The 25,679-nt window shown below is 46.0% G+C and overlaps 1 protein-coding gene across 4 annotated transcripts in view; it reads right to left on the bottom strand.

Moving 5' to 3' along the window:
* CACNA1D (calcium channel, voltage-dependent, L type, alpha 1D subunit) overlaps positions 1-25,679 on the bottom strand; it is a 416,410-nt gene that overhangs the window by 47,197 nt on the left and 343,534 nt on the right. For all 4 annotated transcript variants that reach the window (XM_006892226.1, XM_006892225.1, XM_006892228.1 and 1 more), the window contains 7 exons: positions 25,367-25,474; positions 25,224-25,276; positions 23,459-23,605; positions 21,745-21,946; positions 19,623-19,781; positions 15,856-15,966; positions 4,938-5,021 (listed from right to left, as the gene is read on the bottom strand). In XM_006892226.1, the coding sequence (XP_006892288.1) occupies positions 4,938-5,021; positions 15,856-15,966; positions 19,623-19,781; positions 21,745-21,946; positions 23,459-23,605; positions 25,224-25,276; positions 25,367-25,474 (864 nt within the window). The remainder of the gene's footprint in view (positions 1-4,937; positions 5,022-15,855; positions 15,967-19,622; positions 19,782-21,744; positions 21,947-23,458; positions 23,606-25,223; positions 25,277-25,366; positions 25,475-25,679) is intronic.

A 25,679-nucleotide genomic window follows, 5' to 3' on the forward strand; every position in this document is an offset into this window, starting at 1 on the left:
ATAGAGGATGAACTCACTTCCCAGGTGGCATTTCAAAGATAGTCACTAGTGATTGAGTGATAAGCTTTCAACAGAGTGAATTTCAGTGTTGCTCAGGGCTTAGCCCTGAGAGGCCCTCAGCAGTTCCTTATAACTCTAATGGATGACACAATATCCTGGTAGGAAGCCTTCAGAGAGAGCCCCCCCCCCCACCACCCGAGTCCCAGGAGGCCAGGATACAGCTTTCTAGGGTCTAGACAGATCCTCAGAGCCCTGGTTTCTCCTCATGTTCCTCTAGGTCCTTTTGTTCAAGGATCCAAGAATCTGTGGTACAGGCTCTGGGCCGCCCAACTTCACTACGGAAGTCAAGTCAGTCCTGAGTTTCCCTCTGGGAACCAAAGAAGTCAGTGTGCATCTTCTGCGATAACTCCCTTCTTTGCCTGGGAGAGCTAGGGAAGTTTATGCTGTTTTTCAGTCCATATAGGAAGCCAGCCAGCATGAAGAGGTCAGCCAGGTTATAACCCCCTGAAAAAGCCAGTCTTTCAGGAAACACTGACAGAGCTCCCTCTGACTACTTCCAATCTGGAGCTTGACACCTCTGAGGGGGAGGGTGTCTATATTTGAGGGTGTTGAGTATGTTGCCACAAATCAGCACCTTGATGACTTTGGTTCATGGAAATGGGTTAGATAACAATGTGGGCAGGGACGGCTGAACAATCTGGCCAGGGATGCCAGTCAAGAAGCTAAATAACCCTTTTGAGCCCCTGGTGCAAACCAGGTGTCTGACAAATCAGGGGGAAATATTGGGTCCCTGGGTGGGAGCTCCTTGCAAACTCTCTGTGCTCTGTTCAGTAAGTAATAGCAAGGCAGACAAGGTTTCTAAACAAGTACTTTGTCTCCCAAGCAATAATGATGAGAAGGGTCTAAAAGGTAGAGTCAGAAACAGCCACCTCCTGTGACAGAGAATTATATTATAGAACTGGGACAGTCCCCTATTCAAGAAACAAAGAGCATCAAAGCAGGAGACACCGTGAGCCCACCAGTCATCACTGGACATCTTAGCAGCTTCGTGATATGATGTTAGGACCAAATGTGATGAAGACAAGTTCATGAACAGAGAGCTATCAAACCATGGGCAGAGCAGGGTGGGGGCACGGGAGGAGGGCTGCACAGCAGAGATGGGTGGGCGAACATGCAAGCATGACAGGGGAGAGGGCCATCCAAAATGTTTCTTTTTTTGGTAAAGAATCTGAGCGTAAGCTCCTCCTTCATTTCCAGGCAAGACAAATCATTCTTGGGAATTATGCTGGCAAGTCATACAGCCAAGAGCGATCAACTAGGATAGCCCCCAGCTCAGGCCTAAGACTGAAGAAATTGAAATCTGCAGTGGCAAACAGTTTAGATGACCACGATCTGTCCTTTGAAGATCCTGTGAAAACGCAGCATAAAACAAAGGTGGGCAAGCCAAAACCAAGTGGACAGTCTTTAGAAGTGTTTTTTGCTTTAACGACTTCACCGTATATATGTTTATATATACTTGCCGCTACAATTTTCTAAAAATAAAACCAACATGAAAATCAATTAGGCAACAGAAAAGAAAATCAACAGAGGTTGGGGGCAGGGGTAGGAAAAGAGCACAGAAGATTAAAACATTGCAATAATGATGACTTATGACAGCTAAAAACAGCCAACAAGGAACCGAGGGTGTTCATGCTCAGCTGGCTTGGGAGCCCAGGGGACAGAGGTACCAGGGGATATGACATGCGTTACTCTGCCAGGGAACTGTATGTGTGCACAGGGGAGAGAGAGTGCAGGACCTCAACTTTCATATTATCTATACACACACATACATAAAAATATACATATCAATCAGAGGTTAAGGGTAGTTGGTCTTTTCAGCTGGTTTGGTTTTTTTAAATTGTTTGTATCTCCTCCAAGCCTTGTGTGGGACCCACAAATGGGACAGTTCCACAGGGTCTGGGTCAGTTGCATGCTGACAGGATGGACACATGAAGGCAGCCTTGAACGCCCCCTGTCGCAGCCTCACAGGGCTCCAGTGCAGACATACTGTGGACTCCTAAGATGGTGTCCTGACCTACGGTGGAGAACTGGCACTGCCACTGGCTAAGGACCGGTTCTTCTTGGGCTCCATCAATCCGCAGGGAGGTCATGATTTAAAAACCAGGAAGGGCATGTTTTCCAGGATCATTTTAAAGTCAAATTGGGTAACAGGAATAGGTCCAGGGGAAGCCTGCTTGGCACTGATGCCCCAATGTCAAACACTAATTAGCATGCACTTTTGCAATCCTGGCACTTTCCTGACTGATGGGAGATGAAGGACAAGGCTGGATGCTGAGGAGTAAGGCTGGGCAGAGGACACAAGAGCACCTCCCACAGCAGGTGGAGCAATGCCAGCACCGTGCGCCACCAGGCAGCCTGGCTGCTCACTGGTGGCAAACCCAGGCCACATTCGGGAACCCAGAAACAAAGCATTTTCACTTAACTCTGGCACAGCCCTTTAAGGACCAAGCACTCCAGAAACAGTTGCTGAAAGGATAGTCTTTTTCCTTTGGAACTACAGATACCTTCTGACTTACACAGGGTCTGTTCCAGAATTCTGGTGGGCATATCCTGACGTAGGGTGCAAGCACAGCATCGTCACTGTGAGATGGTTACGTGGGCAGATGTTTGATAAACACTCAGGAGAGAGCCTTGTGAGTCATGTAGGGGCTGACTGCTCTCTCACTGACACCACCTTATTTTCTAACCACACCTAACATACACTTTTGAACTACGGTGATTTTACATCTGACTCAGGGAATGTTATCTAACGGGGGAATTTACAGATGTTTGATCTTATGGAGGATGGGGATGTACGGATGGAAATCTAATAAAACAGCCCATTCTTGTGGTCTAAATTTGAGTGTAATGGATGGAGGTCTGGTGGCTCATTCCATACTGTGTTGTATTGTCAATCAAACCTGAGTGTAAACAGGGCTTATGTCATACACTCTTGGGCACAGCTAATGTTTTATAGCCCATTTAACTTGTAAAACATGATTTATCATAATGTCCAACATTTGAGAGTACTTAACAAAAGGTTCACAAAAACCTATTACATTTTATCATCACAACATACCCGTGGGGCAGGAGGGCAGAGAGTATTAATTCAGTTCAACATGCAAGGACACTGAGGCCTGGCCCACCAGTCAGTTCTGAGTGAGGACTGGAGCTGCCAGGTCTTGGGATTTCCAGGCTGCAGGTCATCTCACTAGTCTACACTCTAGAGTCACACTGGCCCACAAATCAGTGACAAAAACCCAGTATTTTTCAATCCTCATTTGATGCTGGATATCTAGGCATCAGGATGGACATTACAGTCCTGCAGACAGCAGCAGCTGGAGTGTGTTGGCCACTCCCTGGTCAGTCTTGGGAGGTGAGGGCTGGACTGGCTACATGAGTGGAAAGTCAACACTGCACAACCGCCCCTCCTCATGGCCCCTCGTCCCTGAGAGGAGCTCTCACAAGCTGGGCACACATGCTGGACACTTCATACAACTTTCTGATGACCTGACGACAGGCCATTTCTACCTGTCCCAGGGCCTTCTGTCTAGGCATGAGGCAGATCTGAGAGGAGGTTGGGGGAGGGTCATGTTCTTCCTTTTTGAGCCTCTTCATTGTGAAAGGAGCACTCAGAATTCCCCTCATGGGAGGCCCCTCACTTCCCAGCTGCTAATGTACTTTTCCCTCATCAAATATTTCAACTGAACATGACAGAGGAGAACTGACATCCTCTTGGGATACACACTAGTCCCTCCTTCCCTGGCCCCACAAAGGTGGCAGTCCAGGTGCCCACACCTTCTGGAAAGCTAAAAGGTGGATGTCCCTCAGTGTTACCATCAGACTGAGAGAAGATATGGGCTCAGGGGTGTGGAGTCACATGCCCAGGGATTGGCTGTGGGCTTCTCTCCTGTCCCTTCACCACAGTGGGCATACAGGACACACATCGCTAACACCATTTTTATCCAGGAAAACTGAGGCACAAAGCAATCAGGTGACCTGCCAAGGTCACACAGTAAATGAGTGAGAACACTCACATACTCACACAAATTATCATTAACTCATAAGGCTTTAATAAGATCCTCTTTAGAAAGACTGTATTAGTTTTAAATTGGCACTTGGGACATTTTTTTACTTCCCAGCTCTCTTTTGTAAATGATGGGGTGGGGTGGGGAGGAGTTTATAAATTGCCTTTAGTCTCTTAAAGAAAAAAAAAACCCAACAAAACACCTCAACAATCCACGTCTGACACGGACACAGGGCATGGATGGGTATTTATGGGTGAGGTCTCTAGCTTCCTGTATGTGAGACTTCATGAAAGCAATTACATTAGAGGACATAAAGTTTGCTACTTACATTCACTTCAGTTATAGCAATATCAACGACGCTACCAACAACAATTAAGGCATCAAAAGTGTTCCATGCATCAGTGAAATAGTGCTGTTAGGGCAAGCATTCAGAAGACAGAGGAGAGAAAGCACAAGGGGGGGAGAGAAGAAAAGGACAGCGTTATAAAAAGGGGAACATTCTAGAATTAAGCGACCGAGCTACTTGAAAATTGTGCCTTAAACACATACTAGATATGCCAATCTCGGCACTGCTTCTGACACAGCAAATAAAAACATCCTGAGAATCCCTATCTTACCTGCTGGCCGCGACCTGGGTAAATGCTGCAAAAAGTTAGTACTTTGACAAGGTCCTGGGACAAGGCTCTACCCTAAAAAGCTGCTCTCAACCTGTCTCCTTCCCACTGCCTGGAAAAGGCCTCGTTTTTGGATCCAGTGAAACTGGGACCTGTGACTTGTCCAGGTGAAGCCACGGCAGGGCAGGGAGCAGAAGGTGCGCAGACAGAGGTGAGGGCGCGGGAGAGGTGGCGGCCGGCGCCAGCGCATACTCACGTCCGCTTCGCTGAGGGCCACGTCTATAATGCTGCCGATTACGATGAGGGAGTCAAAGGTGTTCCAGGCATCACTAAAATACCCCTGCACAGAGCGGGCAGGGGCAGACGTTCATGAGCACGTACGAACGAAATGCCACGCGGGCCACAGTCAAGTCCCCGCAGCACCCAGGGCAACCAGGCAAGGTGGAAATGACAGAGGGGGGGGAAACAATACTGTCCACTGCTGGAAAGGGGCCTGGGCACAGCTGTGGACCTATGCGTGTTACAGAAGGCGCACACGCGCACATAAGCACGCACACACATGTAGGGACACACGCATACGCACGCACACACATGCGCACGCCTTTGAGGACTGCTGGTCAACCCTGTTGCCCTAGCACCTAGAATGATGATGTCAAGTCCCTACACACTTATGTAAAGGTCTTGAATTTCTTCCCTCTTTTTCATGGTCAAGTTTTAGAACTGACTCATAGCTGACCCTTCACCGGGTTTCCAAGGCGGTAGATCACACAGGAGGAGATGACTCATCTTTCTAAGAGTCACTGATGAAGTTGAACTGCCAGAGATTCTTGGCCGGAGTTGGCAGCACAACTCCCTGCAGATCTGTAGTCACTCCAGTTCCTTTTACAGCGCACCAAAAGCACCCTGATCACACATCCTTGTTTCTACAAACGAGCAGATAGGTCATCCTTAAAACAACCAAAAGCCCTTCTCCTCCATCACCAGTCTGAGCACTATGAGTGTGTACCCCCCCCCCCCGCCCCCAGCAGGCTGGGAGGGCCAAATCCCTGTCTTCAAAGAGCTCTGGGTCCAACAAGGACACAGGGGGGCAATGGCTGACAGACACAGCGATGCTCGCTGATCTGAGACCCAGAACGAAGGCAGACACTCTCAATGTAGGGAGGTCAACTCTCAAAATAATTTCTGAGGTGTATGTAATCCTAAATTCTTCACCACAACTCTCTATGCCTCAATCTCCCTTCTTCAGGCCAAGACCAAATGATGATGCCTAATAGAACCACGTCAGGACCCTCCTAATGTCTCACACACATTGTTCTGACTCTGAGTCTCTCTCATATTCACCACCAAACACTGGATCTGTGCCTGCCAGGTGACCACACTGAGGTCCTGGGGTGGGGGCGGGGGACAGACCACTTATTCCATCCCACTGCGAAGTGTACTATGTAGCTCAGGGCCTGAACCCAGCTAGTTGGTAGACACACTCAGATGTCTCTTTCTTCAACCAGTATTCTTCCAACTGGGCATTTGCTTTACTTAGGTCATTCCCCCTCCTCCTATTTTTTCCCCCCCTTGCTTTTTCTTATCTTGTATTAAGTCTGAAGCCACAACATTTCTATTATCTTGATCTGCAAATCTCTGTGTGTCATACAATTTAGTGCACTGGGTGCTAAATTAGTGTTTGCTGTCTCCCAAAGCCCCTGGGGAGTCTGAGACCAGAGGGAGTGACGGGGAAGCACAGTCACAGAGCCAGGGGCCTCGAGTTTCAAGAGAAAGACTGTTAAGGTCAACAACTTTGTCTACACACCAACTGTGTCTTTTCAAGATTCTATAACCTATTTTGGAAGAAAAAAAAAATTCAGGTCTGAATTAAAACGGGGTTGAGCATGTTTACAACCTCGTCCATTTAGTGCTGTTTAAAGGAAACCAGAACAACAGGTACTTTGAAGTGTCAAGGCCCAATAGACGCACAACCTCTGCCTTTTTTGACACTATAAAAAAGAGCACATGTTGGCTGGCCCATTAAATGGGCAATTCCTCCCCCCCCTAATTAATCACTCCAGGTGCATTTATAGGGAAGTTATGACACAGTGATTGATTTTTTAAAAATTACACCTTAAATAACAAAGTTTCCCCCTGCAAGCGCCTGACATCTGACCTGCCTGGCTATCTCTTCTATCTCTGCCTCACACTATCTCTATCTCTCTCACCTCACACTGCCACAGCCCTGTAGACTCCCACCTCCACCACCCCACCTCTCTACATAAGGAGCTAGTCTGTTTACACAAACTCAGCACATGTGGATAAAAAGCCAGTTGCTGTTGTTGTAATGTGCCATTGAGTCACCTGTGACTCATAGCGACCCTACATACAACAGCCCTAAACCCTGCCCTATCCTGTGCCAATCTCACTGTCTGACATACCTACCCCCATTGCCCCAGTCACTGAATCAATCCATCTCATCAAGGGTCTTCCTCTCCTGCGCTGTCCCTCCACCCTCTCAAGCATGGTGTCCTTCTCCAAGGACTGGTCCCTCCTTGCAACATGCCCAAAGTATGTCAGACAAAGCTTCAGAATCCTTGCCTCCAAGGAGCAGCATGCCTTCACCCTCTCCAGAACAATCCTGTTGGGAGGCCAATTTAAAAAGATACCACAATGCCCGACTTTTAGCTGGTTTTATTATGATTTCATGGTTCTTGGCTGGTCAACCTGATGAAAGATAAGCCATCTTAGATGTCGAAGTTAATGTTTTTCCACATGCTGGTCAGAGGTGAGTTAAGGGGAGGTCTTGTAATAGTCAGCCACATCAGTGTTGCAGTTGATGTACCTGGGTTATGAATATACTGTGTCCTTTTAAAATGTTATTTATATGTCATGCTGTTGTTAAGTGCTGTCAAGTCACTTAAGTATGAGTCTATGTACACAGCTCTGAACCCTGCTCTGTCCTGAGCCAACCTTATTGTCTCTGATACATCTACCCACATCACCCCAGTCACTGAGTAAATCCATCTCATTATGGGTCTTCCTTTCCTTCACTCTCTGTCCCTCCATCCTCCCAAACATGACATCCCTCTCTAAGGATTGGTTCCTCCTTGCGACATGCCCAAAGTATGTGAGACAGACCTTCAGAATCCTTGCCTCCAAGGAGCAGCCTAGTCTCACCCCCTCTTGGATGAAATTATTTATTCTCCTGGCAGTCCATGGTATATTCAATACACTTCTCCAGTGCCACAACTCAAAGGCATCAACTCTCCTTCTATCATCCTTAGTCACTGTCCAGCTTTCAGCTGCATAGCAAGTAACTGCAAAGACCATGGCCTGGATCAGGAGCTCGACTGCTGAATTATTTATATGGGTCTGGATAAGTCAGACAGTTCACCGACTGACAGACATGCCCTTTATAATACTCTGAGGGGCAAAAGATGCCCCTTTATCCATAGATGTCATAGCAAAAAGTTGTTTAGCTCAAAAATTTGAGGAATGTGATGATACTCTCCTCTAGAGAGGAATTTATGCCTCAGTGATATGTTGTTGTGTGCCCTCAAGTCAGTACTGGCGCATGGCTAACCCTCTGGTGAGTTTTCAGAGTCAGTTAATCACATAGGAGGATTCTCCCATCGTTCTCCCACAAAGCAGCTGGTGGATTTGAACCATGTGCCTTTGAGATTGCAGTGCAGCTTCTTACCCCTAGAGCTCCCTTAATGATATAGTTGGCTATTAGTTTCACCTGTCACCCTTGCCTGCATCTATCTATACCATGTATTTGGCTTCCCTCCTATTACATCTGTGGTTTACCCCCAGCCACCTCTGTACCAGATGCTCTACTTCTACTCCACAGCACATGATACTGTTGTTGTTGTAGTTATGTATTTTCAAGTTGGAACTCTGTGTATTTTCAAGTTGGACCCTGTGTTGACCCTCCAGTGGGTTTTCAGAGGCAGGGAATCACACAAGAGGAGACTGCCCATCTTTCTCCCACAGAGAAACTGGTGGGACTTCGGGTTGGTAGCCCAACTCCTTCCCACTAAGCCACCAGAGCTTCCTCTTCACCACATATGTGGTAATATCACAGGATACATAATATTACATGTGGCCAAACCCATCACATGCATCATATGTTAATCTCCTCTCATCTAGTTTGAGACTTCATGCCTGAGTCTTCCTTTGAAGATTCCCACCTGACTACAAACGATTTTCTACTGAAAGAATCTGAGCTTACTGCAGGGTGTGTGTGTGTGTGTGTGTATGTGTGTAAACATAAATATATATATATGTGAGTGTGTATGTGTAAAATTTTATATTATCACAACGTGGACTTAACATCTCTTTGGGGTCATGGAACCTTTTGGCAATCTCTTCAACTCTATTCAGAAAATCCTTCACATTCACCAAGTTGTGTAAATTCTAGATGCCTTGTACCAATTCTAAGACGACTGGAGGCTTGGGTTGGGGCAGGTGGCTAGAATCACAGGCTCTCACCAGGTGGCTCTGCTAGAGACCAGGGGGAGGCAGAAAATGTCAGCTCTTCCCTTCTTCCCACATGCTGTTTCCCTGTTTAGTAGCCTCCTATTTAATCAAATCACTGTCAAGTGAACATGACTCAGTTCCCCCACCCCTTTCCCACCAAGTCACCATAAAATACAAAGTAGCTAGAAGTTAACATTTGGCTCCTAAGATAAAAAGTAACTTCAAGTTAAGACATGGCTCCTAAAATAAAAAATAACTAGAAGCTAAGATATGGGACTAAGATACAAAGAAAACAAGACTCCTAGAGCAGCTCTCCTTCTCCCATCTTGGCCAATGAGACATGTTCTCTCATAACAAAGGCCCTTTAAGTGCAACAAGGAGTCAAATGATACTATTTTTGTTCAGCTTGAGAAACCAAAAAGTTTCTCAATATACCAAAAAGTATATTACACTCAGAAATATGTCTGACTGTGATAAACCAGATGAATGTGCCTTAGGGTCAGGAAGCTGTCTTATATTTAAAAGCACCCCCATCCATCTTCTTTTCAAAATATTGTTCTTTGAGTGAGAATTAACAAAGTAACTTGGGTTTCTATTCAACAATTCATACACATTTTGTGTCCTAACGTTAATTACAACACCCACAATATAATAACTATCTTTTGGCTTCTACTCTGTGATTCTCATTTCATTAATCCTTCTGTTTTACTCTTCCTGTATTTTAGGCTTTTACCTTTGAGTAAATAATGTTATTCTGATCTGATATGGTAGGTTCATAGTAATAAGAATCTGTGCTGTAATACAAAGGCACACGGTTCTAATCCACCCACCCAGCTCTTCGGGAGCAGGATGGGCAATCTCCTCTCATGTTTTAGTGCCTCTGAAAACCTGCTGGAGGGTGAGCTCTGAGTAGGTTCTGACTTGAAGACACACAATAACATGGGAGGCTACTTAAAAAGTGAGTGCCTCCCTGGTGTTCTTGTTCCCCTTAGCGGTTTGTCTGTTTGATTGAAAGTTGAAGCACAGTGTGAATTTTGTTTCAAGTAAGAAACCCATTCTGTTTTCCAATGCCTGTCTCCTGCCAGACTGTGATCACAGAGGGCAAATCCTAGATTCTGATCATTCCTGGACCTCTCAGGCCACAGCACAGGCTTCGTACACACCAAGGTTGAATGGCTGGGAACAGGAAATAAAAAAAGCAGCTAAATCCAAGTTCTTCTTGATACCTAGTTTTTTTCCTCAAGATCTGAAAATGTCTACTCAAACAGCTCACCTTTTGTTTTTACCAGGGAGATCATATCACTACCAATTTCTTCCAGGGGCTGTTCAGGCAGTTTGTGACCCAAGTGAGGATCCACACTGCCAACTCTTGCTAGGAACTCTAACTGGCAGCTTTCTAACTGGCACAGACCTTTACCTTTCTGAAAATCAAATGGGAACCTAGAAGGAAATATATTCAATTCTGGCCACTCTGCTCTCTCTCTCTTGCCAGAAGTCCTAGGATAGAAAAAAGGGCACTGGCTGAAGCCAACTCACAAAGATGCATCTATAATCACCTGTTAGTTCTTTCACTTTTCTACTTATATTTACAGAGTAACTTTCATGTAGCATGTATCCTATCAGGCACTGGAGAACTCAAGATGAAGACACTTCTCATCAGTCAATGTGGGGACAGTACTGGAGTAGCAGTGACAATGACATCTCACAGATAATCTAACAGGTGCACACAGAGAAGGAGGGGCTGACTCTAGATGTCCTGGGAGGGATGGTACCACAGAGGAGGGGACAGTTCAGCTCTTAAAAGATGATAAGGTACAAGCTTGTTGTTGGGAACCAACAAGAGCTGGGAGTGAGGCAGGGAGGAGGGAATGACAGAAAGAGGGTGGCAGGAAATGAGGCAACAGTGCAAATGAGGACAGACAGTATCTGTCGGAGAGTTTGGGAAGTTAGACTAAGCAATAAGAGGTCCCAGGCATTTAACCAGATGAGCAGTAGGTTCAGTTTTAGAAAGGACGTGTGTGGAGGAGGAATGATCAGGAGCGCTGAGGCCAGAGGCAGGGAAAGAGACTGTGTAAAGAAGGAAGGATCAGGGGCTGCTGCCACAGCCAGAGAAAGCACTCAGAAAGCAGTCGGCCGCAGGAGAGACTACAGCACAGGCTTGGGGACCCGGAGGTGGTCACAGAAGTCCTGGGATGTGACAATTTTACAAGGTGAGAAGAGAAGGCCCAGTACTGAAGGTGCTGGCTGGGAGGACAGAGCCTGTGAAGAATTTTGACAAAGCTCTGGTCCTGCCCAGAACTATCTGATCTCAAGTCAGCAGGCAAATCACGTTGACTATATAACCACCGAAGAAGTGAATGGAGACGGTAAAGTTTTCCTCCAGGAAACGAAGAAGGCTGGCCAGGAAGATGGCTGGAGATCAGGCTGGAGGCAGGGAAGATGGCTGGGACGGGGAGTGTTGCCTTGGAATGAACCCCCCAGCACTGACGATGCACCAGCTCTGCCCAGAGGCATGAGGACAACAATCAGGACACTCTCTCCTTCCTCCAAACTCTGTGGCCCTTTACCTTCTCTAAGCTCAAGCAACTAGGAGTGTAAATAAGACCTTTTTTGAGGAAGATTTTTATTAAGGTCAAAATGCTTTCAGGACTAAAACTTGGGGACAAAATGTGGCTTATTGGAGAAAAGCTCCCAGCAACCCCAGCAGGTGCAGGGCCTAGAACACATGTTGGGCAAAACCGCAGGGGTTGGTATCTGGAAGCTGGAGGAGAGAACATGAGGCAAAACAGGGCCTTTTCTGACTCCACACAAGTGTTCTCTAAACCTACTGGAGTCAGAACTTCGACAAAGGCCAGGACTCTTAATTGCCTCTGCCTGTTTTGGAGGAGGAAGAGAATTCATGAGAATTCATGGAGAATTCCAGTGACTTCCCTTGGGGTCCTGCAGGGAAAGGCAAAGGAGCGGGGTTTGTTTCTTATTAAATGACAGCCTACTTTTCAAAACCCCACAGGGGTCCGGTCAGCGCCAAGGAGAAAGCACAATTCAGATTGCATGAGGTCAGTTCTCAACTGGAGGCTTTCTCCTTGGGAGCAGAGAACAATGACCTGCTGGCTTTTCCCACTTCAGAGAGAAGAATTATCTATGGAGTCTGGTCCCTATCCATTCTTGTCTGCTGTGTGCTCTGTGGCCTTTGCCATGCCAGCTTTACCTCCCCCCTCCATCGTCCCCTTCCACTCATGGAAGCTGGTCATCCCGTCTCCCTGGGCTTCACGCTCTGAGAAGGCTCCCTTCCTTGGTCAGCTCCCTAATCAGAAGCTGCTTTCAGGTTCTGGTGTTTCAACTGTTAGTCTGGGCTCCCTCTGCTCACCTACCAGCAGGAATTTCATTTAGCTTCACTGTCTATGTTGGTGCTACAAAGCAAATTGTACTGCAACACTTGTCTCTCCTAACAACAGAAATGCAGACAAGATGCCGCAGGGGGATGTGGAAGGAAGCTGCTGTTACAAAAGTTATGAGGACCCAAAGGAGGAAGGGGTGGGAGAGGAGCAGTGAGGATGGGTAGGGGAAAACCACAGGGTTACACAATTTGGTGGGTGGGGGGAAGGGGTAAAGGAAATGGGAAAGATTCCAGCAGAGACTGAATAAAGACAGGGTAATGATAGATATTGGACCTGAAGCACTTGCTGCAGAAGGTCAGGGACTGCAGCCTTCAATATGGATTGAGGGCTCAATATCAAGAAAACAAAGATTCTCATCACTGGGCCAACTGACAGCACCAAGATGGAAGGTGAAGAGACTAAGAATATCCACAGCTTTAGTTTGCTTGGCTCCACAGTCAACACTCTTGGCACCCACAGCCAGGAAATTAAAAGATGCATTGCACTGAAAAAGTACTGAAGAGCAATGATGTCAGTCTGGAGACTAAGGTGTGCCTGATAGAGGCCATAGTCTTTGTAATCACTTGCTATGCATCAAAGAGCTGGACAATGACTAGGGAGGATAGAAGGAGAATTGATGCCTTTGAGCTGTGGTGCTGGAGAAGAGTATTGAATATACCATGAACTGCTAAAAAAACGAACAGGTTCACCCTGGAGACGGTGAAATCAGGCTGTTCCTTGGACGCAAGGATTCTGAAGCTTCGTCTGACATACTTTGGACATGTTGTAAGGAGGGACAGATCCTTGGAGAGGGACAGTGCAGGAGAGGAAGACCCTCTACGAGGTGGATTTATTCAGTGACTGGGGCAATTGGGGGTGGGTGTGTCAGAGACAGTGTGATTGGCACAGAATAGAGCAGAGTTTAGGGCTGTTGTACATAGGGTCCCTATGAGTCATAGGCGACCCGATGGCACATAACAGCAATAACAGCAACAACAACAATTATAGGTATAGTCTAATAGTGATTAATTTTATGAAACATAATGCATGGGAATTATTGTATGAAACACAATGTGAATGAACCACAGTGTGAAACACAATATATATGAGCTTTGTAAGCAAACTAATATAAAACAAAAATTCAACAAAACTCCTCTACTCACTCTACTGAAAGACTTTCCTGAGAAGGAACTGGTGGGCTGGAGTTTCTCAACTCTTTGGCCTATTTTCCCCTTAACTTGAAGATTCTTTCTCTGTAACTTGTTCACCCCCACCCTTCAGCCTTCCTCTCCCACTGACTAGGACGAAGTGAGAGCTCATTGACTTCTACGTGAAAGGCCATTCATGTAGGTCTGATTTACTAATACTGAAGAAAATAACAACCAAAAACGTCAGGACGGGTTTTACGGAGAACTTTATTTCCTGGTGAACTGACATTATTCTGCTCCTCCAGGCACATGATAGAAAATCTATCTGCCCTCGCTTTAGAAAATGCAGCAGCAATGAGTGCTCAGGTGGAGACGTGCTGCTATTGGATTATAATTCCTCTCAACTGTCCTGTGAGATTGTCTCGCGCTACTGAAACATCTTGCTGAGTAAACTACAAAGCAGCATCAGTTCTGGCGGAAATCACCCATTTAAGAATTCTGATCTACCAGCGCTGATTATAAATGAGCTCCTCACTTCCCCCTTGGTATCACTGATCTGTTCTCACGCCACTGAACACTCCTTGGTTTGGTATCAAGAGTCTCTCCTGGGAAAAGCAGTGCTACCAGATAATCAACAGAACGGCCTGCTGGAGGACGTGGGTATACACACACACACACACACACACACACACACACACACACACACACACACCTGTTGTGAGTGGGTGTCTGTTTTCTCCCCAGCCAGGAGCAAGCTCTCAACAACCGTGGAGTCTCAACAACCGTGGAGCTTAATCACTAGGTGAGGGAAGACACGGCCCTGAGTATTCAGGAAATCATCCGCTTGGATTTCAAGTGCTTTCAACATTTTCCCTTTTAAAACCTTTCCATCAGTGCAGACAAGTATTGTTCAAAGAGTACAAAAGGGAGGGAAGCAAGCCCAAATCTCAAAGGAAATGCTGATGGATTTGGAAAAGGAGGACAATTTCACGTAGGGAGATATGGACAAGTCACAGTAAGTAACATCTGGCCATGCATCAAGTGCCAAATCTGACCCCACTGCAATCAGCCCAATTAATGACTTACTAGAGTCCTCTCTTTTTGGTCCACAAAGATCTGATACAGATTGCACAGAAGTTAATTAAAATTAAAGAAAGGAACAGTTCTGAATTAGAATTCCATGTTGCTCTGGAGTCCGAAGCATCCATTGCATAATCTATGGGTGTCTTAAATGAGTGTTACCAACTGCCTTATCACACTGTTTAACATTATTAATTGGGCCACTGAACTCCACCATTTTCTGGGGTTCTGCTACTTAAAAATGAGGGTCACAGCTCAGGTGGGATGTGTCCCTCTGTCAAGGGTTTTCTGAATGAGGGAACATCATTGCTTAATGATTGTGGTGGTTGCAGAAGTAACTGGCACTTCTACAGCATGGCACGACTTGGCATGACATGCCAGGCAGTCTTCTAAGCACCACACATATAACTCTTGACTTCTCACTATTCCTTTATGAAATAGGACTTCATATTCTCATTTTTATGGACTCACGGTAGTCTAACATAGTTTGACAAATTTCACATCTTGTTTGGTTTGTTTTAAAGTGAAAAAATAACATTCAGAAGTGAGATGCAAACAAAAAAAGTGTCTGAAGCGGCAGGAGCTGTGGTTTTTAACTTGGTCTGGGTGGGGAGGTCTGTGGTTGCTGTTAAAATGCTCCCTAAAGGGTGTAAAGGATGCTCTAGACCAAGAACAGACAGAAGCAAACCCTTTATGCCCCAAATCTGAAAAGTGAAATCAGGGCTGCATTCAAATTCTTCCTGATGGGTCAGGTTAAAATTTTACTGTCTTCAGGGATCAGGTAACGAGATAGGTTTTTCCCCCGAGATGGCTGATCATGCTGTTTCTAACAGACAATCAGGTTTCAGAGCAACCTCCCATTTACACATTCCCAAGTCTCTCCTCCCGCTTGCTGCTTCTCAGAATTGTTTTTGTGCAGCTATGCAGATTCATTTTCCCACACCTAAACAGATGCCCTAATCAGATTTTACCGTTCTAAGGTGATAACCCAGTTAGGGACTAGAACAATTCAGCATAATTCAGGAACTTAACAAAGACTAACAGGAAGGAAGTACTTCTCTGAGGGTGACACAGCAGCCTTTGAAAACAAGGCCCAGCAACTTACCTTAGGTTTAAATGCGATGACTTTCAAAACCATCTCAACGGTGAACACCCCAGTGAAGACCATGTTCAGAATGTCCATGGCATCATTAAACATCTTGGACTGCTCATAGTGCTGGGGATGGAGACAGAGACACAGCTCTCAGACTTGGCTGCAATTTGACAGACTCATAAAAGAAGATGCCCTGGTCCTCTAAGTCTCTGAAGGTGTCCGGTTCTCAGAGATGGAGGCAACTTCTCCAAACCAGCATCCTCCCCCAATGACTGGATTTAAGCGGCACTGAAAGGTCATGTGGCCAGCGCACCACAAAGTGGAAAGGGTCCTTGACAAGATGAGGATGAATGGGGGAATCATGGCCTAATGATAAATGGGGAAAAGACATCTACTCTCTCTATTAAGGATAAAGAGAATTCACCTGAATTTCTTCAGGAACTGTTTTTATCTTGGGCCTTGACCAGACACTACACAGATACCACCAAAATTTCTTTGAATAAAGGTAGCATTTTACTATACATTTTATGCCACTTATGTTGTTGTTGTTGTGTACACTGAGTCAGAAATGACACATAGCTGACCTTCCAGAGGGTTTTTAGAGCCAGTTAATCACACAGGAGGTGACTTCCCATCTTTCTCCTGAAGACTAGCTGGTAGATTGAACCACGTGCCTTCAGGATTGTAATGCAGCCTTCTTGCCACTAGGCTATCAGAGCTCTCTACAGATCTGGTTGGCAGTGGTAGGATTTATATTAATGGATTTAATATGAGATCTAGATTACAGTTAATAAAATATGGCATTAACATGAATTCATATTTTTCCAAAGACAGTATATGATCTAGTCTTTCCTATTTATAAGGAATTCTTAAACTTAAGTGCCCACAAATTTCATGTTTGACTATCTGTGGTTATGCTGCTAACTAAAAGGTCATGAGTTCAAATTCAACAGCTGCTCCACTCAAGAAAGATAGGCCATCTCCTCCTGCAATTACTCAGTCTCAGAAGCGCTATGAAGGGTCATTCTGAGTTGGAATTATTGGAATTATCTTAATGGCAGTGGGTTTGCTTTTAACCTCCGACCCAGGGGTGATGGAGCTTCAGCGGTAAAATCCTTGCCTTTGGTGCAAAGATTGTCGAAGGCCAAAAGTGAGTGCTGACTCAGAATAACCTCATGCACAACAAAATTCAACACTGCCCATCTGTGTGCCAGCCCCACAACTCCTTGTTGTGCTGGAGCCCACAGTTGTAGCTGTTCCGTCAAGCCATCTCCTTGAGGTTCTTCCTTTTTTTAAGCCGAACCTCTACTCTCCCAAGCATGCTGCTCTTCTGCGGGAACTTCCCTCCTGACAACACATCTGCAGGGTGCTAGATGAAATCTTACCCTCTTAACTTCCACAGCCACACTTCTTCCAAGGAAGGCTTCTTCACTCCTCTGGCAGTTCATGGTATAATCAATAATTTGTTGTGTATGAGAGTCAGAACTGACCCATAACTGACCCTCTGGTGGGTTTTCAGAGGCAGTTAATCACATGGGAGGAGACTGCCTATCCTTCTCCCACAGACCTGCTGGTGGCCTTGAACTATGTGCCTTCAGGATTGCAGCACAGCTTCTTACCACTAGGCCACCCGAGGTTGTTTTTTTTTAAATTTTACTAGCAACATACTTTAAATGCATCAAGTTCTTCAGTCTTCCTAATTCTACTGTCTACATGCATAGGAAGTGATGGCCATGGCTTAGCAAGTTCACTTTAGTTATCAGAGTGATGCCTTGGCTTCTTAACAATTTCAGGAAGTCGGTTTTGTTCACCGGTTTGGTTTTTTTTGCAGCAGGATTACCCATTTCTTGACCATTGCTTTTCTTGGCATTGGTTGCAAATCCAAGTAAAAGGAACTCCCTAACAGGGTAATAATTTTTACCATTTATCATACTGTTCCTCACTGGTCCAGCTGTCAAGACCTTTGTTTTCTTTCTGCAGATGTATAATGCAGACTGAAGGCTGTATAGTCTTTGACCTACATAAGTAAATGCTTGAAGACCACTTTCAGCAAAGAAAATTGTGCAGTCTGCACATTACAAATCATTAATGACTATTCCTCCATATCTATTGCAGATAATGCAGCTTTTTGTTATTATTAATTTACTGTACAGAATGAATAAGGATGCTGAAATGATATGTACCCTGATGCACAATGCACACCTTTCCTAGCCAGTGGGCCCCAAGTGAAGCCACTGCTCCTCTGTTAGGAGAGGGTTCGTGTCGCTACAATGCTGAACAAGTTTCAGCATTGCTTCTACTTATAGTGAACTAGAAAGAAAAAGCCTAGCTATCTATTTAAAAACAAATTGCCCATGAGAACTGTACAGATCACAATAGTCGAAATAACTACTCATCATGGGAATGTTGTAGGACCTGCAATGTTTGGATTGCGGGGCACATGAGATTGCTGTAAGCCAGGGGCCAATCTGACGGCAACTAACAACAACAACGTCTTTACACTCATCTCTCAGACAGCACTGAGGGGTAGTTTGATTTGCTCAAGTGCTTAAAGTCAGTGAGAAAAATGGATACAGATCTGAGTCTCTGCATCGCATCCTCGCCAGCAATTACTGAACAACATAGCTTCTAGAAATGTTCACAGCTAGTAGCACACTGCGAGCAAAGTGCTCAATTAAAATGTGTTTTGTTGTCTGATGCCAATGCAAGCAAGAAGTAACTATAAGTAAAGTTTTGACTCTTCCCACACTGGGAAATCCTCCCACTGTTCTGAGATGGTGAACTCTGTTGCCTGCACGTTGGACATGTTGTCAGGAGCGTCCAGTCCTTGGAAAATGACACATGCTGGGGAAAGTGATGAGTCAGCAAGAGGAGGAAGCCCCTCCTTGAGACAGACAGATGTGGTGACTGCAGCAATGGGCTTCAGGCGGTGCAGGATAGGCCAGGTTCCAATCTGTTGTTCACAGGGTCACGATGAGCTGTAGTTGACTCAACTGCATCTAATGACAGCATTCTGAGAGCTCCTTGGGACTAGGAATGTGCCTTCTATTTTGTTAGCCAGCATCAGGTGTACACTCTAAGTCCTGGAGCTGAGTAAGGAATAAAGATTGTCTAGCTTGATCCATATCTCGTCTCCCATTTCATCAGTAAGGAAAGCAACATTCAAGAAATTAAAACACCTTTCCCAAGGCCATCCAGCCAGTAAGGAATAAAGATAAGACTGAACTCCCACCTAATTCCAGAGACAGAGTCTTCCATTGGTTCCTGGACACAGGAGGTTCATTGTAAATGTTTACGGAATTGGACATCACACTCAGGCAATACAAAAATGTTTCTTAATAGTCATGAGTCAAAGGTGACTCAATGACAAAGGGTTGATTTTGGATTTTGGATAATAAAGAAAATGTCTGGGGGGAAAAAGTTTCTTAGCAAAGGCTCGTGGTTCAAATCCACTAGTAGCTCCAAGGGAGACAGAGAGGCAGTTTCCTCCCATGCAATTAATTAACTGCCTCTAAAAACCCACTGGAGATTCAATTATAGGTCGATTCCAACTCAATAGCTACCATCATACGCTAAAAATTGTCCCCAAAATGAAAGAGCAGTCTAAAAGTCCTACCACAGTCCTAACCAGAACAGAACTCTGGACAATCCACAGCCTCACAGACTCAAGAGAATCAATCCCATCCTTTTGCAAGTAGGACGGCATTCCACCCTTGGGGCTGGGGGCATGGGCTGTGCAGAAAGCCCGGACTTGATTCCACAGCTGTCTCCATTTTTACCTGCATGGCCAAGCAGAGTGTGTTGAGCATGATGAGGACAAACATCATGTATTCAAAAGGCGAGGAGTTCACCACGTACCAGAACTTGTACTGGTAGGGGTTTTTGGGGATGTATCTCCGCAAAGGACGGGCTTTCAAGGCATATTCCACACACTGACGCTGAAACAGCAGAAGAGAGCAAACATGGGGCTCTGAGCAATGTTACTGAAAGAAGATAGTTCATGTCTATTCTGAAAGGGGCAACTCAACATCTACTGGGAAGGGTCCGTGGATGACGGTGAAAACTCCTTTGACCCTCCTCCCACGGGGACCACTAACAGGAGGATCTCTCTTTTCCTTCCCTCTTCATCGGATCCTTGGGGCAGTCCCATGGGTAAGCAGAGTACTAAGTTATCCTTCATTGTACTGACTGAAAAATGAGGTTCAGTTTTTAACTGCCTTGCCTGAGATTCTGGCCTGAGATTGGAGGACAACTTAGCAGAGGAGTGGGGAGGGCCTTCAGGCTCCCTGTCTCCTACGCTGGTGACTTACATCTCCAGCCCTCTTGCCTACTTTGTGCTCCAGGAGAGGAAGCCAAGGGATGAGAGGCACTGAAGTCCTCAAGAACCCAGCTAGTCATTCCTCACCGTCTCCGGTGTAACAGGAAGGGTACATGGATTTTCCTGCAGGGCCAGCCAGCACTGTCTTCACACTCCCTCGAGTGAGGAAAGGTGCAGCCCAGGACAGGCTGCCTCACCATGCTGTGACAACCACCCCCCCCCGCTCCCAGCCCTGGCACACCCCAAAGCTCATCATCAAACCAAAGAGAGTACTGATACAACGAGAGTGGGAGGCACCCAGGACAGAATTGAGATCTACAGACTCTTTTCTAGGGATGAAAAGAAGTCTAAAGAGCAGTTCTTTAACGTCCTAAGTTTATAAATAAGGGAGCATGCCCCAGATGTGCTCAGAATTACAGAGCGGCCCTCACAAGAGGAAGGCTAAAACTCTGGGTCTCCCAGTTCCCTTGCATTAGGATATGGACCATAGACTCCTGCTTTTATCAGATTGGTCAAACAAGGTGCTGGCTAGAGCCAGCTCCATTACAGTTTCAAGTTTCAAGTTAGTGACTTTCCTTGGGATGTGAGAGTACTTTCCCCCAACTCAGTCATTCTTTTTTTAAATTTATTTTATTATTTTTGTGTGAGTGTACCATCAAATCAGATCTGACTGGTACAGGAGGAGATTGTCCCTCCTTCCCCGGCAGAGCATCTGGTGGATTCGAACCGTGCGCCTCTGGGATTGTAGTTGCAGCTCCTTACCACTAGGACACCAGAGCTCCCCTAACTCAGTCATTCTTAAAGAGGGGTGATTCTGTTCCCCAGGGGACAATGGAAATGTCAGAAGTTAATCCTGGTTGTCACAAGTGGCTAGAAAAACACTGACATTTGGTAGGCAGGGACCCGGGATGCTGTTAAACAATTCACAAGGCACAAAATGCAAAATAAAATAATTTTACAGCCCAGCATCTCAACAGTGCCAAGGCTGAGAAAGGCTGCCCTGGACAGAAGGGATAGTAAAGTCTCTCCTAGGCTGCCCTGGGAGGTCACGGCCACCACCGCTGACCTGAGCCTTCTATGATGTCTCACCCACAAGCCTGCAGGGAGATTTTAAAATTGCAAAGTCTAGAAAAGTACAACAATGGGAGCTCTGGTGGCCTAGTGGTAAGGAGCTGCAACTACAATCCCAGAGGCACACGGTTCAAATCCACCAGATGCTCTGCCGGGGAAGGAGGGACAATCTCCTCCTGTACCAGTCAGATCTGATTTGATGGTACACGCACAGAAAAGTAATAAAATAAAAAAATAGAAAAGTACAACAATGAAGGAATGGAAATCCAAAGTCTCTGTAAATTTTCATTAAAATTAATACTAATAAAAAAAATTGCAAAGCCTAGCACGTATCCAGGAACCCATCTCCCAGCAGTGAGGATGTGGACTGACTCAGAATGTGTTCTGAATGGGGCTCAGGCACCAGTGAGAGGCTGTGGGTGGGTGCCCCTTCCTGTGTATGGGTGATAACAGCCCGAGGGTGTCCCCTTCGCTCTCAAGGGGCAGAAGCCCAAACAGGGTGTGACTTTAACCTGATTTTTGTCCAGCTCACAGTTCTTATACTCTTTTTCTCCCTGCTCCTGAAACGTAACGATGACAAAACCCACAAAGATGTTCATCATGAAGAAAGCAACGATGATGATGTAGATGATGAAGAAGATGGAGATCTCCACGCGGTGGTTGTAGACCGGGCCAACGTTCTCGCCGTTTGAGTCGATGGCTTTGTACAGCAGCCTGCAGAGCAGACACACCCCGTGAGTGCCAGCCAACCCTGCTCGGCTCGGCCCCCGCCACCTTCCCAGGCCGTCAGATCTTCTGGAGCCCTCAACACCTGACTGTGCCACCACTCCTTGAGGAAGTGGGACACAAGTCAAGCCTCGGGAGCGTCCCTTTTACCAACAGCCCCACTTATTCCAGCATCTAGGGACGTAAGGATCTGAGGTACTTTCAGGATTGAAAACCAAAAGGCTTCCCAGATATGCAACAACATTCCTTCTAGTCACAAGTAAGAGGACATCACATAGGAGACGCTGGTAGAACAGAAAACTGGCCACACCAGCAAAGAGAGAGAGGTTGTCCAAACCGAAACAGGCACTAAAGTGAAGTCCACACCCTGTGGGACAGGGAAAGTACTAGGACACCCTGGGTTTCATTCTAATGTAAATGTATTCTTTGGGGGCCTCTTCCTGATGGGTGTTGCTGTGCAAGCCTTTCACGGCTGTTCTGCTAATCCTTATACTCGGGAAAGGCAGGCCTTCATTTCTATCATCCTCACTCAGGAACTGAGCCCAATTTCTCCAAATCCCAAATCCTAGGTTTGTTCCATTAATCAGCCGCCACCTTGATTTGCTAAAATATAGTGTTCAAAACCTGAGGCTTCCGCTAGCCCCTCTGTAGAAGGCAGGGCCTAACTCCACCTTTCTCTTCTCTCCAGGACCAATGCCTAGTGAAGAAGCCCTGCCCTTCCTCCAGTGGACACTTAGAAATAACCCCTGGCTCTCAGATGCATCCAGTTATGCCAGGTGTCTCCTGGTTACTGTCTGCAATTCCTCTGTGTTCTGACAGTGAGAGCTTGGGGTGTTTTGGAGAGTTCACAGGCCACAGTGTATTGAGTAGTCTATCGTACTCCTTCTCTGAACTTTTCTTACTTTAGCCCTCAAGTTCCCATTCTATCTGGTACATCTGCAATACACGGGGTCCTCCAAGTCGACGTCTGCTTCTCCCACACAGCATTCCTCTCAGCATGCTGTATGGAGCAGATATCAAGAGCATATTATCTGGAGGAGTCCATGTCTACACTAGCGTACACTCATGCTCCGGAAGAAATGAATGGTTGGCATGTTTCCAAGGCTCTTTAGGAACAGAAGAAAGGCAGGGTTCACTGACATCAGAATTCTCATGCCGCTGGAGCTCCTCATTTTCATCTACAGAGGTTCCTCAGGAGTTGAAAAGCCTGGAATCTATTCATTCCACTGCTGCTTCACAAACTCAGGAGTCCTGCCACAAAGGACGGCCATCTACCAAATCATAAGATGAATCCTCTTGGCCAAGAAGGAACTTTGGTGGAGCAGGGGTTAAGCATTAAGCTTCTGTCCATGAGTTGGTTCCTCCACCAGAAGAAGGTGTGGTGTCTAGGAAGTTGGTGACACAGCTCAGCCCAGAGCCAACAAGTAGCAAAGACACAAATAAACAGAGGCGACCCTGTCCTCCAAAGTGTCCCTGGAAGGCTCCGCTCCCTCCACTCACGCAGGCCAGCCCTCGAACGTGGAGACTGTGAAGAGCGCCATCATGGCAGAGAGGACGTTGTCAAAGTTGAAGTCACTGTTTTGCCAGATCCTCTCGCGAACCACAGGGTTATCCACCTCCCCATCCTTGTAGAGGATGAAAAGCCCCCTAGAGAGCAAAGACAAAGTGAGGTTAGTCTGTCTTCAAATGTGAAAAGTAACACCAGCATTCAATCCGTCTGGGCAGCCCCATCTCCACGTCGTGTTGCACACCCAGCTGGCCACTCGAGCCCCAAACCTGACCACCTCCCCTCCCTGTGAGCATTTCTCCTCTCCTCACCTTCTACATACTCTACTCTCAGGTTCAGATAACATCAAGTAACTTCTAGTGCCGATTCTCCAACATAACAAACGTAAACTGGGGAGTGAGCCCAGGTATATTCTTATCTGTAGTTCAGTTCTAATCAAACTCTTTCTTTTGCATCCTTCCTGGCACACATTATTCCTCACAGAATCTCACTTGTGAAAGAAATTTGAGACTGAAACTCCAAAACCTTTGTTTTACAGGGGAGGAAGTAGAAACTAGGGAGCATCTCTGCACTGCTGTGGTACCACTCGACTCCAGGGGGCGCCCTGTCACTTCCCACCTGTGTAAACGGTGCCCCATAGCCAACAGCCAGCTGTGAAGTTAGTGCTGCCTGTGCCACACCTTTTTTTTTGTGCCACACCTTTTGCTTGCAGAGACTCTCTGCACCACCAGAGTGGCAGAGTGGTGCAAGCAGCTAGCCAGTAAGTCACATCTTTAGAGGAAAGAGAGATATATGCTTTTCACATAGTTCCAAAAATGTAGCCAAGGCTTCCTTATTAGCCTTAATATTCCTCTGGCCATGTATGAAAAAGAAGTGTGAATATCGGCCACCTTGTTGCCGTTCCTGCCCATTCTTGTGCATGAAAACACAGTCAAAACGTGGACAGCAGGAACAATAGGAAAGCAGAAACCTAGAGCCAGCAGAAGGTAGCCAGCTCCTACTGAACGCAGTAGGACAAATACCACATAACAGCACTGTCAGGAAGCAGGACTGACATGGGGGTCTGGGAGGAGAAGAGGAAAAGAGTGGACAGATAAAGAACACTGTATGGGAACAGATGAGGGAGAGAACTGTTTAAAAGAAATATATGATTAAGCATTATATGTAAGACAATCGTCCAGAATAAGAGGTACATTGTGAAGAGGACTGGGGGAGGGGGAGAGGAAGGTAGGGAGCAAATTGTGCAACAATGAATGACTGTTTAAAAAAAAGTGAACTAGGGGTGGGGAAAGGAGGGGGAATGAGGAAAAAGGTGCAACAATGAATGAATGAAAATTCAACTTTTCTGTAAACTTTTGTTAAAGTCACAATTAATTTTGGAAGCTCCAAAAAATCCTCTACATGGCCACAGGGGGAGCTCTTGTGGGCTTCCTACCCCCACCACATCCTTTTTCTCCTCCCAGTTTATAGGCTCCATATCAAGCATAAGACTCATGAATTGTTACACAATGTACACAGGTGATTGAAACACAATATGAGTGTGAAACACAACGTACATGAATGCCACACAATGTATATGAATTTGGTATGCAAACCAACATAAAATAAAAATTAACAGGGAGTGAGGGGGTAGAATCATGAACTGAGCACATAAGTCTCTTTTCGTGACTAAGCTTCTGGAAATTATAGCATGAGTGCTTCTTTGAAGTTTTCTCTTTGTTCTTTCAAATCTCCTGCTCTCACTTACAGGGGACTCACCTGCATTCTTCAGGATTACTTTTGGCTTCGTCCGTGCAGCGATAGAACTTTCCCTGGATACAAAGCAAACAGATCAACGGTCTGTAGGTTTCTCCCTATAGAAATCAGCTGTGATGTTTGAGCTTGGAGGTACTGCCCTCTACCTTGAACAGCTGGACCCCAATGCAGGCAAACATGAACTGGAGGAGGGTGGTGACGATCATGATGTTGCCGATTGTCCGGATGGCCACGAAGACACACTGGACAACGTGCTGGGGAAAGAAGAGTGGAGGCCACAGGGAGGGGCGTTACCATCCATGTCAGCCACGGATGAACTAACTCTCAGGAACACTACCAAGAACTTCTATGTTTATGGCCATTTTTATGTAGTTTTCCAACTTTTTAGTCCCTTCCACTTTCCTTTTCAGAGGTGAATGCAGGACCTTCCTATGTTTCCACCAAAGAAATGCCACATGC

Source organism: Elephantulus edwardii, unplaced genomic scaffold (assembly GCF_000299155.1).
Source record: "Elephantulus edwardii isolate Elephantulus edwardi_28Jun2011 unplaced genomic scaffold, EleEdw1.0 scaffold00113, whole genome shotgun sequence".
NCBI lineage: Eukaryota > Metazoa > Chordata > Mammalia > Macroscelidea > Macroscelididae > Elephantulus > Elephantulus edwardii.